The sequence below is a fragment of the Megascapheus bottae genome, chromosome 3 (genome assembly GCF_031878675.1).
Source record: "Megascapheus bottae isolate mThoBot1 chromosome 3, mThoBot2.hap1, whole genome shotgun sequence".
Classification (NCBI taxonomy): domain Eukaryota; kingdom Metazoa; phylum Chordata; class Mammalia; order Rodentia; family Geomyidae; genus Megascapheus; species Megascapheus bottae.
The window spans coordinates 79,262,455-79,277,932 of NC_143511.1; the positions used below are offsets into that span (position 1 = coordinate 79,262,455).

Here is a 15,478-nt window from a genome sequence, read left to right on the forward strand (position 1 = left end):
ATCTTTTCCAATCATTGCCTATCTAGTTAATAATTAGAAGACAAGACAAATGATGCCCTGTATTAAATGGAGGCCTTAAGACAGAAATAAATTGAAACAGACATAGAACTTTACAAACTGCATTGAATATGCATTATTTACACATAAACTGCAATGTAGTCTACTTTTTTTCTGAAGAAACCCTTCTCTGATTATTTAGTAACATTCAGCTTTTTTAACTTTTTTTCCCCATAAGTTTAATATAACATAGTGTAATATGTTCTAAGACATCACCCATTTAACACTATTCAAATGTTTGTATTGAGGGCTAGGAGCGTGGCCTAGTGGTAGAGTGCTTGCCTAGCATGCACGAAGCTCTGGGTTCCATTCCTTCATACATACACAGAAAAGGCTGGAAGTGGAGTTGTAACTCAAGTGGTAGAGTGCTAGCCTTGAGGAAAGTCAAGGACACTGATTAGGCCCTGAGTTCAAGCCCAGGACTGGCAAAAAAAATATATTTATTGAGCTAAATGAACTATGACAGGATAAAAGCTAAAATGAGCTACCTATCTTTGACTAAGATAACTACCTCCAAAAATTCCAAGAAAAATATTTTGAATGGTATATACTAATAATTTGATTTTTAATGCCTCTAATTTCAGCTACTCAGGAGGGTGAGATTTGAGGATCATAGTTCAAAGCCAGCCCAAACAAAGAAATCTGAGACTTTTAGCTCCAATTAACTGGCAAAAAGCCAGAACTAGAGGTGTGGCTCAAGTAGTAGAGCCCTAATAATCACTGCACACACTTACACACATGCACATGTACACACACACGTGTGTGTGCACACACATACACACATATAACTTCAACCTGAAGTTGGAATAACTGTAGAAGAAACAATTGGTATTCAAAATAAAATTATTTTAAAATAAAATTAAAGCTGTGAAGCTTTGTTCTATTATCCTATAAAATAGCAAAAACATGTAACACCTTAGAAGATTTCTTGAATTTGGCAGACAAATATATTCAAGTATCAGACATCTCTACCCAAAAGTCTCATAGTCACTTCAAAATCAACATATTTGAAACTTAAACCCTTCCAACTTGCTTATCTTAAACCTGTACTCTTCTCTTACTGTTATCTTGTTTTATTAAGATTTTTATTTCACATTATGTTATAATGTAAACTAATCAACATTTTGACACTTCCATACACATATACAATGTACCCATCAACCTCAGTGCCTCTCCCCATTTCCTAAAATAGCCAAGTGACAGTGGTTCACACCTATAATCCTCGCTATTCAGCGGGGTGAGATCTGAGGATCCTGGCTTGAAGCCAGACTGGACAAGAAAATCTATGAAACTCTTATTTCTAATAAATCACTCAGAAAAAGCCAGAAGTGGCACAGTGGCTCAAATGGTAGAGTGCTAGCTTTAAGCAACAGTTCAAAGACAGCACCCAGGCCCAGAGTTCAAGCCTCAGGAATGGCAAAGAAAAAAAGCCAGAAGTGGAGGTAAGGCCCGTGAGACTTATTTCCAATTAATTAGAAAAAGCTAGAAGTGGCACTGTGGCTCGAGTAGTAAAGCACTGGCCTTAAGCAAAAGAGACTCAGGGATAAAATCCAGGCCCAGAATTCAAGCCCCAAGATTCCCTACCCATACCCCATACATACAAACCAATTTCAACAAGTTTCATTATTGTATTTCCACATAAGCAAAAAAGGTGTTTACATATTCACTTTTATTCATCCTTTCTACTCACCTTCATTTCCATTAATTACCACCCAACCTGCCACCACAGCCTGTTTTATTTTCTTGCCATTAATTTTTTAGTACATATTAATGTATTGAGGGGTATTTTATGTATATGTATATTCTGTTTTAATTGAAATAACTCCTTCCTATTGCATTCTTTCTTCACATTTTCACCCACTATTTCTTTTTTTTCAGTCATGGGGCTTGAACTCTGGGCCTGGGCGCTGTCCCTGAGTTCTTTAGCTCAAGGTTGCTGCTCTACCACTTGAGCCACAGCCCCACTTCTGGTTTTCTGGTGGTTGTTTGGAGGTAAGAGTCTCACAGACTTTCATGCCTGGACTGGCTTTGAACCATGATCCTCATATTTCAGCCTCCTGATTTAACATCTTTCAGTGAGGTTTGTTTTTTATTTTTTTAATGTTATCCTCAAACATAACTGCAATGTATTCTGGTATTATCCTTCCTCATTCTTTTTTCTTCTCCTATTTTGGTGTGTATGTGTGGTCTGGGGTTTGAACTCAGGACTGGGGCACTGTTCTTGAGCTTCTTTTCCTCAAAGCTATTTTTCCACCATCTGAGCCACAGCTCCACTTTCACCTTTTTTGAGTAATTAATTGGAGATAAGAGTCCAGGATGGGGGCCGGGAGTTTGGCCTAGTGGTAGAGTGCTTGCCTAGCATGCATGAAGGCCCAGGTTTGATTCCTTGGTACCACATACTTAGAAAAAGCCGGAAGTGGTGCTGAGGCTCAAGTGGTAGAGCTCTAGCCTTGAGAAAAATCCAAGAACAGTGCTCAGGCCCTGAGCTTAAAGCCAGGACTGGCAAAAAAAAAAAAAAAAGAGTCCAGGATGGCTTTGAACCAGGATCTTTAGCTTCCTAAATAGGTAAGATTGCAAGGGTGAGCTACTGGAACTTGGCTCTCCAGAGTTCTTTATCTAGTTGACATAATATCTTCTCATGCACTATTCATCTATTGCTGTTGTCATTGAGAGAACCTGAAAATTTTATTATGTAAATAGTTTCTTAAACCATCTCCCTCTGTCAATGACAATAGCAAAGACGAAGCCTTCTTTTGCTTAGATGGTTCCAATAGCCTTTTTACTGGTCCTTGCCTGATCTCACTCTCTCTATTCATGAGACTTTGACAGAGTAATGTTTTCCAAAAGCCAAATCTGGCATCACCTCCTAATCAACATTCTTCAAGAAATAAATGTATTTGTATGGTATACCAACCCCTTGATAGTCTGTTCATTTTTTTTTCATTCTGCTCACTCACCATATATTCAATGGACATCTACTTTTTCAAGTAGATACAACAGGAAACAAATATTCTATCTCCTTTCACCTACTACATTATTTCAACACTTCCATCACTAGCAAGATTTACCTGTAAAAACTAGTCAACTATTTGAAATAGGCTAGAGCTCTACCACTTGAGCCACAGCACCACTTCCGGCTTTTTTTCTATGTATCTGGTTCCAAGGAATCAAACCTGGGTCTTTGTGCATGCTAGGCAAGCACTCTACCACTAGGCCAAACTCCCAGCCCCTTTCATAATAATTTCTACTCATTAAAAAAAAAACAACACCTTAATTTAAACCCAAATTCCTCTCTTAATACCACCTTGCATCTTCCCTCCAAAATTCTAGTATTTTGTTTATATAGCTGTCCTTCCCCTACTCTGTCTGGTTTTTTTTTTTTGGTTTTTGATTTGTTTTGTGCCGGTCCTGGGGACTAAACTCAGGGCCTGAGCACTGTCTTTGGGCTTTTTTTTCCCCTCAGGGCTAGTGTTCTACCAATTGAGCCACACCACTTCCAGCTTTTCTATGTATGTGGTACCAAGGAATTGAACCGCAGTCTCCATGCATGCGAGGTAATCACTCTAACCATTAGGCCAAACTCCCAGCCTCTCTGTCGGTTTCTTGAGAACAAGGGTAATTTCTTTTGACAAAGTCAAATGCAAAGTCTTTATTAAATGAAACGAATAAAGAAAGTGACAGGGCTTTCTCCATTATTGTTCTTCTCCACATTAGACAACATTTAACTATATACAAAGTATGATTTTCACAAGCAAATATTATACAAGGTGATCTTTCAGAGACTTATATGAATGTGAACCTTGGGAATATTTTGTCATCTCTCTAAAATTTATGTTGGCATAGGTTTCCTTCATGGATAAAATTTTACCTTTTATCCTGGGGCATTTTCCCATAATTGAAAATGCAAACTAGTAAATATTTCAGAATACACCATATAACAGCAAACAGAGATTTTTACAGAAAAGGATATTCAATCTTTATAGAACTTCTGTTATCATAAAATAGAATAAAATGATGTGTCTTCTATATTATCATGAATATTTTCAAACATTTAAATCTCATATAAAGTATTTACATATAAAATCAGTATTTTAAGATCTGTATGAAAACATTAAGGCTTTCACTAGCATACTCCATTCACTCATATGTATAATATGAGTGAGGAAAACATCAGAAATATGTTCCAGAAGCAAACATGAAAAATTCAGATGTTGTAAACCAACTCTTTCCAATTAAACAGGTTGGAACACCAATAGTGATATGAGGGGGTGGCCATCTGTCAGCACATAAAGGTCTTTGTGTTTGCATACAAAGACATTGCTCAACCCACATCTGGCTCCTGGGGCCAAAATTTACCCTCACTGGGGCAACTCCCACTGAAATATATGAGCATAAAGAATAAGGGGATGAATTTTTAAAAAGCTAGTTGTTTGTTTCATAAGTGTGAGAGAATTAGGATAGAATTAGTCTACTTTCCTACTTTAACTTATTTTAAAAAAGAAAACAGGGAAGTCAAGACAAGAAAACTTTAGTAGGATTAGGAGATCAGATTTCTATTTCATTGCATATTTTTAGAATTTTAGAATTCTTTGGGGTTTTTGGTTTGCTTTTTTTTTTCTCCTGGCAAGGTCTTCTCATCTCTCTACTTCCTTGAATTGTAATAATCACTTCCTTCCCTTTGGGAAAGTTTTTCCTTATTATTTCAGTTTATTTCTGTTCTTTTTCTACTTTTAACTACTCTACTTACTCATTATCCACATATTTAGAAACTATTTTGTATTGTGTTATCATAGTTTGTGTCTAGTTTGTGTATATAATCACATATAAATTACATTTTGTGACAAGAGCCAAAAGCAAATTTTTTATTCAAACAGAAAGCAATATAATACATTTCACAAATGGTTACCTATTTATCAAAGTGCTAAGAGTCTCATATTCTAAAAACATCTACTAAACTAAAACTGGGACCAGCCCTTACAAGCAGAGTTATTTATACAGTATGAGCTATGTCACTGCCAGGGTAAAGGTCTGATTACCAGAAAATAACTAAAAGAAATTCATAGAAAAAGGTGGTCTGAGAATCAGTACTTAGTCAATATCAGAATTTCTTATCATTGCCTCTTTATTCAGTATCTGAGATTTTGAGAATGGCTGTGTCAGCATAGTAGATATGAGTATACATTCTAAATCTAGACTGAAAATGTGGTTGACTTGAGTATGAGACACTTGTTTGTGAAATACTACTTTCTATTCTTCACTTTAAAAAGTTTTGACTTCAGGAAGTTATTGAACTAAACCTATCAACTTCTAGCAATGTAAAAGACACTCATATATTATTTAACTCTCACAATTTACTTCATATTAGAGTATATCTAATAATATAGCATATCTAATAACATCTAGAAGACACTGAGGTTCACAGAGTTCAAACAGTTTAATCAAGTTAATAAGCTAATTGTTAAGTTATTAGTCTGTTAGTATCTTGTCTTTTTTAAATGGTGGAAGTATGAAGCTTCTGAATATAACTCATATGGAGGAATGGAGAGTAATGGTAAATAATACTATAGTCTCTACCTCAAAGAACAGTGATTATTAGTTTCCTTATTGTTATATAGTATTGTGGTAAAAAAATAAGACTTGGAACTGGAAGCCCTAATTTAGAATTCCTTCTCTGCCACTCTCCATCTTTATGACCTAGAAACCCATTTGTAGTAAGTCACAGTAAGAATCAAATCAAATTACTATTTTAAAATATTAAGCTTCATAAGTGTTTATTATTGTTGTATTTGAAATTAGACCACCCCCCCAAAAAATTAGACTTCCCAATCAAGTTTATTCTGTACTTTAAGAGAAGTTCAAAATACTATATTATATACAATAATATAATATGATTTAAAAAGCACCTAAAATAGCTATTAAATATAAAACACTTTTTCTGCCAATGAACTAAAATTTCTTTAAAAACACTTCTTCATTTAGGTCAACAATATTCTTTTAAAATTAAAGCAAACCGAATTTACTGAGCGATATACACTAGTCATTTTTCATGTATCAACTTATTTAACTTACACAACAACACTGAGAAGAAATTAAGTCAGTAAAAATAAATGACTTACCCAAGACACATAACAATTCATAAAGCAAGCAGTCCTGAATTCATATCCAGATGACAGATTTTAAAGCTTTTTCATTAAATAACATTATCTCTTCCGCTTTTTTACATGGTCCCTATCCCCCCAAAAAGCTTAGAAGAGGGCCGGGAGTTTGGCCTAGTGGTAGAGTGCTTGCCTTGCATGCACGAAGACCCGGGTTCGATTCCTTGGTACCACATATATAGAAAAGCCGGGAGTGGTGCTGAGGCTCAAGTGGTAGAGCTCTAGCCTTGAGAAAATCCAAGGACAGTACTCAGGCCTTGAGCCCAAGCCCAGGACCAGCAAAAAAAAAAAAAAAAAAAAAAAAAAAGCTTAAAAGGTCAGCTGGGCATGATGGCTCACACCTGAAATCCTAGCTACTCAGGAAATCTGAGAGGTTGAAATCTGAGGATCAAGGTTCAAAGCCAGCCCGGGCACAAAATGACCTGAGACTCTTATCTCCAACCAACCTCTAGAAAAAGGGAAGTGGGACTTGGCTCAAGGGTAGGGTGGTAGCCTTGAGCTGAAGAGATCAGAGACAGTGCCCAGGCCGAGTTCAAGCTCCATGACCCACAAAAAAAAAAAAAAAAAAAAAAAAAAAAAAAGCTTAGAAGGTCAAAGAATAATAACTTACAGAGTCACAGAAAGGAAAGCTTAGATCATGGTTCTACTAGATTAAGTCACCTCCAAATAACACATTATTTTAAAAGCAATTTATTGTAGTTTTGGCATAGAAAATATACTGGTAAACAGAGTAAATTGAGTCCATTTACCAATAGTTTAAAAATTAATATAATGCCTAAAAGTGAACCTTTCCAGAAAAGAGATTCCTTCCTCAATCTTTTTTTATTTTTTTTTTTTTGTCAGTCGTGGAAGTTGAACTCTGGCCTATGCACTGCCCCTGAGCTCTTCAGCTCAAATCTAGTACTCTGCCACTTGAGCCACAGCAAAACTTGGCAGTTTTCTGGTGGTTAATAGGAGATAAGACTTTCATGGACTTTCTTGCCCAGGCTGGCTAGCTTTGAACCTCGATCGTCAGATTCAGCCCCTTGAGTAGCTAGGATTACAGACAGGTATGAGCCACTGGTGCCTGGCTTCCTCAATCTTTTTTGTTTTTTTTCATGAAATTTAGAAAACCATCACAAAGCAAAATAATTGGCCCACTTTTTAAGAGCTACGTTAGTAAATTACAAGAATTTAACCCTGACATTAAGTGTATAATATACAAAACACTTTATAAACTTTTTTGTTGTTGATGCTGGTCATGGGACTTGAACTCTGGGCCTGGGCGTTGTCCCTGAGCTCTTCAGCTCAAGACTACTGCCCTACCCCTTGGAACCATAGCACCACTTCTGATTTTCTGGTGGTTAACTGGAGATAAGAGTCTCTTGGACTTTTTAGTGCCAGGGCTCGCTCTGAACAGTTATCCTTAGATCTTAGCCTCCTGAGTAGCTAGGATTACAGGCGTGAGCCACTGCACCCAGCCATTTTATAAATATTTTGACTCTCCTTTTATTTAAAGTAGTTTGGACCTTTAAGAGCACCAGCCTGTTCATTTATTTATCTTCTTACTAAATAACAATAAACTTTACCCCCACCTTCTGCTGCTTACCTGTTGCAATGGATGCTGAGGGCTCCATGAGGACTACAGTGGCATGGCAGGCAGAAGCCAGAAGTGTGATTCAAGTAAAAGCCCTTCTCACAGGCTTCACAACGAAGACCTTCATAACCTGGCTGACACTCACACTGCCCTGTGGTCTGGTTGCAGCGCTCTACATCCAGGCTTCCAACCCTAGAGCAGTTACATATATACTCTGAAAAAGAAACAGGGAAAGAGACATTCTTAACCAAGATTTAATGACGTTTTAAGAAACAAACACTGTTTATTTTGCTTAATAAATATTCGTGACAAAGTTGTAATGCCGGATGAAACTGACTCCAGTTCCAAGTTAGTTATTTTCTCTGTTTATTTAAGTTGGAAAATGTTTATGATACAGTATATTAAATTATACAGCATTGGAGGCTTTTGTTACTGCTGTTTGTATGTTTGTTTTTGTTGGTCATGGGGTTGAATATAGGGCCTGGAGCTGTTCCTGAGTTTTTCAAGGCTAGCACTCTACCACTTTGAGTCACAGCTCTACTTCCAGTTTTCTGGTAGTTAATTGTATATGAGTCTTACAGACTTTCCTGCTTTGTCTGGCTTTGAAAAGAGAGCTTCAGATCTCAGCCTCCTGAGTAGCTAGGATAGAGGTGTGAGCCACCAGCATCTGGCTAAAGTCTGTAATTATATAGCTACCACTCTCAGTTTCTGTTCAACTTTCCTTGCCACCCTTCTTACCCTACAACCATGGGTTAAGTGTATGTAGTTATATATTATTAGTTTTCTGAATTGGAAGCCTCCATAGGCAGGCTTATCTACCTGGAACTGAAAAGTACATTCTAGAAATGACAACATATTAAATAATACATAATCCATTGTATAAGAGCAAAGGCTTAAGGCTCAGAAGGCAACTTATACATGGTCATACAAGTCATACAAGATGGTACCACAGAATCTTAAACAAAATGTCCCATCCAGCAAAGAATTAATGAAGAATTAATAATTAATTAATTCAAAGGTGAAGAAATGGGGCACTGTCCCTAAGCTTCTAGGCACTGTCCCTAAGCTTTTGTATTCTAGGCTACCACTTTTAACACTTGAGCCACCACTCCACTTCTGGCTTTTTCTGGTGATTAATTGGAGATAAGAATCTCCCGGACTTTTCTACCTGGGCTGGGTTTGAACCACAATCCTCAGACCTGTCTCCTGAATAGCTAGGATTACAGGCATGAGTACACAGCTCTTCAGACTTCTTTAAATTTGCAAATATATATAGACAGAAGTAGAAAAAGAGTGACATTGTTGAAAAGAAATTTATTCTTTATCTGACTTATGTAACTGCAACTCCTTTGAACAACATAAAAGTTAATATATAAATATATAAATGTGTATGTATATACATAGTGAATGAGTATGTTGGTAGGTGATTTGTTGGATTTTAGTGGAGGTTTTTTGTGTATTTTAAACATTTGTAGTAAGTCACAAAACTTAATGGAGAGCTCAGATTTTTTTTCAGCTTCAAGTTTAGGGAGTGAATCTACCTTATTTTGGGGGCTGGCAGAGTAGTAGTGGCAGAGTGCTTATCCAGTAAGTGTAAGGACTGGAATCAATATGCTAAAATAAATAAATAAACAAGTAAAACAAAAACAAAGACTTTTATTTTTACTAAGCTATATTAACATGACATTCCGTTGACAGAGTTACATGTTTTCATATGATATCTACCTTCTTAGCATGTGTGGTTAGTGGATTTTGTATATAACAAAGCCATGTTCACTGGTTTGTAAGCCTGCCAAGGACAACTTCATGGCAAGAGTTCCCCTTCACCAAAAAATGACCAGAATGCTTACAATAACATTTATCTTGGGATATCTGGCAGAAATTCAACATATATCCAACTTTTTCTGCTAGATCAATTTCATCACAAGTTAAAATAACCAAACTTATCCGTCAGAGGACCAAACTCTTTCAATAAAAAGGAAGACAAAAAATAATAAGAATAAGAAAAAAAACACTGACTTTAATTCTATGATTTCTTTTATTAATGAAACATTTCCATCTGAAAATGGAATCATTCTTTTTCAATAAACAAGATATAATTAGTATTTCTATAAAATTCAATTAATTTAAGAACTCAGAGACAAAAGTCATTCCTTTTTTTTTTTCAATACAATTCTAAAGGGTAAACCTTCAATTCTAACCAAATTCATTGGTTACTTATTATTTCAAGGTAAACCCAGCATTCTCTTTATCCCCCTGGACATACTCTGATTAGTCCTATTTCTGAAATAGTTCTCATTCTGTGCAATGTTCTGGAATGTTATCTCTTTCCCATATTCAGACATATCTCTTATGCCAAGTATAAGCTGAAGTGTACTCCATGAAATTCTCTTACTGTAAAAAAATTAAAAAGAAAAAAAAGAAATTTCCTTACTATGTAACATAACACTTACTACCTTTAAATCTCATATGAAAATAATTAAGCAAAACAGACTATAAAGCTCGTGAGCTAAGGTTAAAAATTTTTACTACCTTAATAACTTTAGGCAAATTACCTAACCTCCTTGTGCTTTCTTTGTCTCTTCTGTAAACATGGCTTCATAATAGTACCTATAATACAGTTCTAAAAGTGAGGTTTGGAAGTACTATACAAGGTAATACAACATTTAATAGAGAAGTAATGCCAGATAATATAAATATAATTCAGATATTAGGTTCATAACCCACAGATTTTCTGTATTCTATAGATGAATTGCTAAAGCCTGGAGATGGGTTGTCATAGCTTTTTTGCACAATATCTAGAGAACAGAATTCATGATGAACCATAATATCTAGAAAAGAGAAGTGATAAACACAGGAAGACACAGGCTGCAGCTCTCAGAGATGATGAAAAATGAATATGTGTTAGTTATATGCCCACAATACAAGTCATTCTAATAGCAACAGGATTAATGACAAAGTATGTCAGCAACAGAGACAACAAACCTAGTGGTAGGAAAGCAGTAGACAAATCAAGACACAAATCATGCTAACTCCTCCCTTGAAATAATGAAAGCAAAGGAAATAAGAGAAAAGAACATCAAGAGTCAGAAAGCATGTACAACCTTTTGTCTGTAGCTCAGAATCCGAAGCGACTCTATCCCAGTGATCAATCCCAAATGAAATAACTCAAGTTAAATGAAGTATGGAGTAACTGTAATAAATGTAATATTGTAAGCACTCATTAACTACGTCAGGATAAGTTAGTTTTTAAGTAGAGTATAATTTGAGAACAGTTCTAGACATTCGTGTGGAACTAGATAAGTGTTGATGTAGAAATATTACAATTCTCTTAATAAAAGGCTGACAATGGACAAAAGAAAAAGAAAGGAAATCCCAATTGATAGAAGCAATGGAGAGGATCTACAGCCAAAGACAGCAGAGGAAGGATAGACTTTTAGACAGGTAGACTCATAAATACAGCGACACAAAGGAGTCTGTGACATGGTTAATTGTAAGTTAAAACATTAAGAGAAATGAAATAACATGAAAAAGATACCAAAAGCTAATCATAGATTATATGAATAAAATGAAAAAAAGTTCATTTAACTGTTTAAGAATAAATATGGAGCCGGGCATGGTGGCTCACACCTGTAATCCTAACTACTCAGGAGGCTGAGATCTGAGGATCACGGTTCAAAGCCAGCCAGGACATTAAAGTCTGTGAGATTCTTATTTCCAATTAATCACCAGAAAACCGGAAGTAGTGCTGTGGCTCAAGGGGTAAGGCATTAGCATTGAGCTAAAGAGCTCAGAGACAATGCCCAGACCCAAAGTTCAAGTCCCATAACTGACCAAAAAAAAAAGAATAAATATGGAACCTGATCTGATGAATGTAACTTTAATCCCTCAATACATCACCCTAACAATAAAAGAGAACACTTTATACTTAAAAATATATAAATATGGAATAAACTCCTTTTCAAGTGAATAGGAGATTATCTTCCAGGACCCTATCATTTTTGGAAAAGCTCTAGAGGAAAAAAATAGACAACAATATAAATGCTCATAAAGAGACCACAGTCTTTGGCATTTCTTTTTCTTGTATTGTCTGGTTTCTGAAAACAATGAAATACACTGATTTGAACCATTAAAATAAAAAAAAAAAAGAAACCAAAATCTGGTGCTAATTTGCTTTAAGCATTTAAATATACAAATATTTAAATATACTTCCTCTGAGAACTTGAACTTATGGAATAGTTTTGATGCAAATATTCAAAGTAGTCACCAAATCAAAATCCATATCAAATTAAACCATGCCTGTCATCCTAACTACTCAGGAGGCTGAGATCTGAGGATCAAGGTTCAAAGCCAGCCAGCCTGAGCACTAAAGACCATGTAACTCTTTTTTTTTTGGTACTTAAAAAAACTGTTATTTCAGGATAATGTATAGAGAGATTATAATTACATTCATCAGGTAGTAGGTACTTTACTTCTCGCACATTGATACCCCTCTTCTCATGTTTTTGTTCTCATTTGTCCCTCCCCTCTACCCACTCCCATTCATCCCAATCATCTTGTTTTCCCGCCTTCCCTTCCCTATTTCAAATACATGTTTATATTATTTACCAGGAAACAGAGTCAGATACAATAATAACATGAGATTAACCATTGGGCAAAAAAAGAGAAGAGAAATAACATAGTACATTAAGAACAACAATCACACAAGATAAACCTCTTGTTATCTCCAATTAACCACTAGAAAATGGGAAGAGGGGCTGCTCAAGCAGTAGGGTGGTAGCCTTGACCTGAAGAGCTCAGGGACAATGCCCAGGCCCAGAGTTCAAGCCATGACCCACCAAAAAAAAAAAATTAAATCAAGACATGAAAATTGCTTAGTACTGAAAAAAGAGAAAAGAAAAATTTTACTGTAGAGAAGAGAAATGGAGAAGAACAAAGGAAAAAAGAGAAAAGAAAAAAAATGCTATAGAGGATAAATGGAGAAAAACAAAGGAAGGGGTGACACTGACCAAGAAACAATGAACTCATTACCTGACTTAGGAATTATACTCCCTTTGTACAACTACTTAATAATAAAAGTAATTTTACTTAAAATCCTATGTCTTGCTTTGTAAAATATCTGTCCTGTTAAAATTATCCACCTGAACATATTAACAACCTTCCACATACCCAGCAACAAATACTTGTACATAGACACAGAGATAGCAAGTAAATTTGCAGTACCACAACTTGAAAAGTAAATGTTTTTCAACTAGTGAATAGACAAACTAGGATACAATCACAATGCAAAAGCAGCAAAAACAACAACAACAACAAAAAAGGATTAAACCATTTGCATGCAAATAAATAGATATGTCTCAAATGCAGTGTGCTAATCAAAGAAGCCATCCTCAAAAGGCTACCTTAAATGATTTCATTTATAAGACATTCTGGAAAAGGCAAAACTATTCGGGGAGGGACAGACCAAGAATTTGCCATGAATTACAGGTAGAAGAGATGAGCTAACTACAAAGTAAATTTTGAGGGTGATAAAATGGTTTTGTATCTTGATTATATATTTATCACAATCAATGGAACTGAGCATCAAATGAGTAAACGGGATTGATTGTAAATTTGTTATTTATTTATTGCCCTTCCTGGGGCTTGAACTCAGGGCCTTAGCACTGTTCTTGAGCTTTCTCACAGGCTAGCACTCTACTACTTTAGCCTCAGCACACACCACAGGTCTTGCCACTTATGGCTTTTTCTGTGTATGTGCATGGTACTGAAGAATCAAACCCTGAGCTTTGTGCAGGCCAAGCAAGCACTCTACCACTAGGCCACACTCCCAGCCCCTGTTTTTAATTTTTTATTATTATTAAGGTGATGGGCTAAGAGGTTACTATTTTATGTCAGGTAATGAGTATATTTCTGGGGAGGCATTGTTACCCCTTCCTTGGTTGTAAAATTTTAAATAAAACTCTAAAAGTAAAGTGCCATGAGGTTTAACTAGATTCAATTCTTACACTTCACTGGAGGAATGCCTTGGTGTGCCACAAACTTCAGTTGGATTAAGGTACACAAGTTAACAAAATACACAGTTAGTGGTTCAATCCTTTTCAAAGAAAATGTTATAATTAAGATAAGTGGAAGCCAGACAACATTCAGGCCCAGAGTTCAAGTCCCACAACCCCCCCCCAAAAAAAAAGATAAATGGAAGCCATTAGTGTTACAACCATTATGTAAGAAACTCTGAAATAGATTTAAAATACTATTTAATTAAAAGGAGTAAAATAACCTTTTCCCTTTGGTGACAACTTAAGTTTGGGGTTGTAACTAGTACTATGTAGAGTAAAAAAAGAAAGGGAAAAAATGAGCGAAAAGGATATATAAAATTCTTGTCACTTTTTCAAATACAGTTATTTATTTTCTTTGAGGTGCATCCTTTAAAGCCTTACTCTCACCAGGAAAATGTGAGTATACCAACCATTTGATCCATTCAATATAGAATTCTACCCTTTCTTGGGGCCGGGAGTTTGGCCTAGTGTTAGAGTGCTTGCCTAGAATGCACAAAGACCTGGGTTCAATTCCTCGGTACCACATACACAGAAAAAAGCTGGAAGTGGTGCTATGGCTCAAGTGGTACAGTACTAGCCTTGACAAAGCCCAAGGATAGTGCCCAGTCCCTGAGTTCAAGGTCCAGGACTGGCAAAAAAAATAGAATTCTACCCTTTCTTACAAGGCTATCAGAGGATCTACAATAACTCCCCTTAGGGTGGGGGGGTGGCTTCGAGGATTCTGGGAAGATGGTGGAGGTTCAGGGTAAGTCTATTTGACCTCTCACCAAGATACCAGTTTTAGCATTATAACCTCTCCCCTGGCTTTCAAATTAAAAAATAAATGGAAAATGACTGTCAAAAACCAAGGACTATCTCACTGAAACCTCTGACTAAACAATAAATGATTCTTTAAAAAAAACCAACAAATTATATTGTCCTGACTATAGGCCTGCAAAGTGCATACAGTACTTTGACATGTACTTTTTATGGGGTTGGGAATGTAGTTCAGTGTTGAAATACTTGCCTAGCATGAGTAAGGCCCTAGGTTCAATCTTCAGTACTAGAAAAAAAATGTACTTTTTATTAAGGTCATATTTCATCTTTGTAGGTTTGGAGAAAAGGAATTTTGGAAAGGCTTCATTCTAGGGAAAAGGAACTATCAACCCTGAGTCTTTATTTTTTTTATAAAAGGGTCTAACATCGGTATTCAAATTACATTTTACATTTTGATTATGCCAGAATAGGTTCACAAATCTTTGAAAAGTTTAATATTAAAGCTGATGAGTTTCTTGAGTTAAGCCAGATACTACAGAAATGTAGAAGACTTTAAATATTACTTTTAAAATAAAATTGTACCCACTGAATTTCTCAGCCCCAATTTATTGTACCAAAGAATTTATTCTGATTTATGATAGATATATAAAAATAATGGAGTATTAATATTAATATTAATCCAGGTTTTATAGAACTTGTTCTGTCTCACAATGAAGGCCATGCTTTTAGTGCTGTTTGCTCCATGGTATATTGTAGTTTTCCACAATTCAAAGACAATTCATCTTATCAATGAGACAAAATGACAAGTTCTGGAAAGGTAACAGCTACCATTTACTATTAATAACAAAGATGGTGCTACCAGTTATGAAGCATGTTTC

General features: G+C 35.7%; 1 protein-coding gene across 3 annotated transcripts in view; it reads right to left on the bottom strand.

Annotated features, from left to right (window-relative positions):
- Megf9 (multiple EGF like domains 9) overlaps positions 1 to 15,478 on the bottom strand; it is a 92,320-nt gene that overhangs the window by 37,589 nt on the left and 39,253 nt on the right. For all 3 annotated transcript variants that reach the window (XR_016534989.1, XR_016534988.1, XM_090330530.1), the window contains exon 2: positions 7,801 to 8,002. Coding sequence is in view for 1 of the 3 variants with exons in the window: in XM_090330530.1 (XP_090186656.1) it covers positions 7,801 to 8,002 (202 nt within the window). In the remaining 2 variants the exon portion in view is untranslated. The remainder of the gene's footprint in view (positions 1 to 7,800; positions 8,003 to 15,478) is intronic.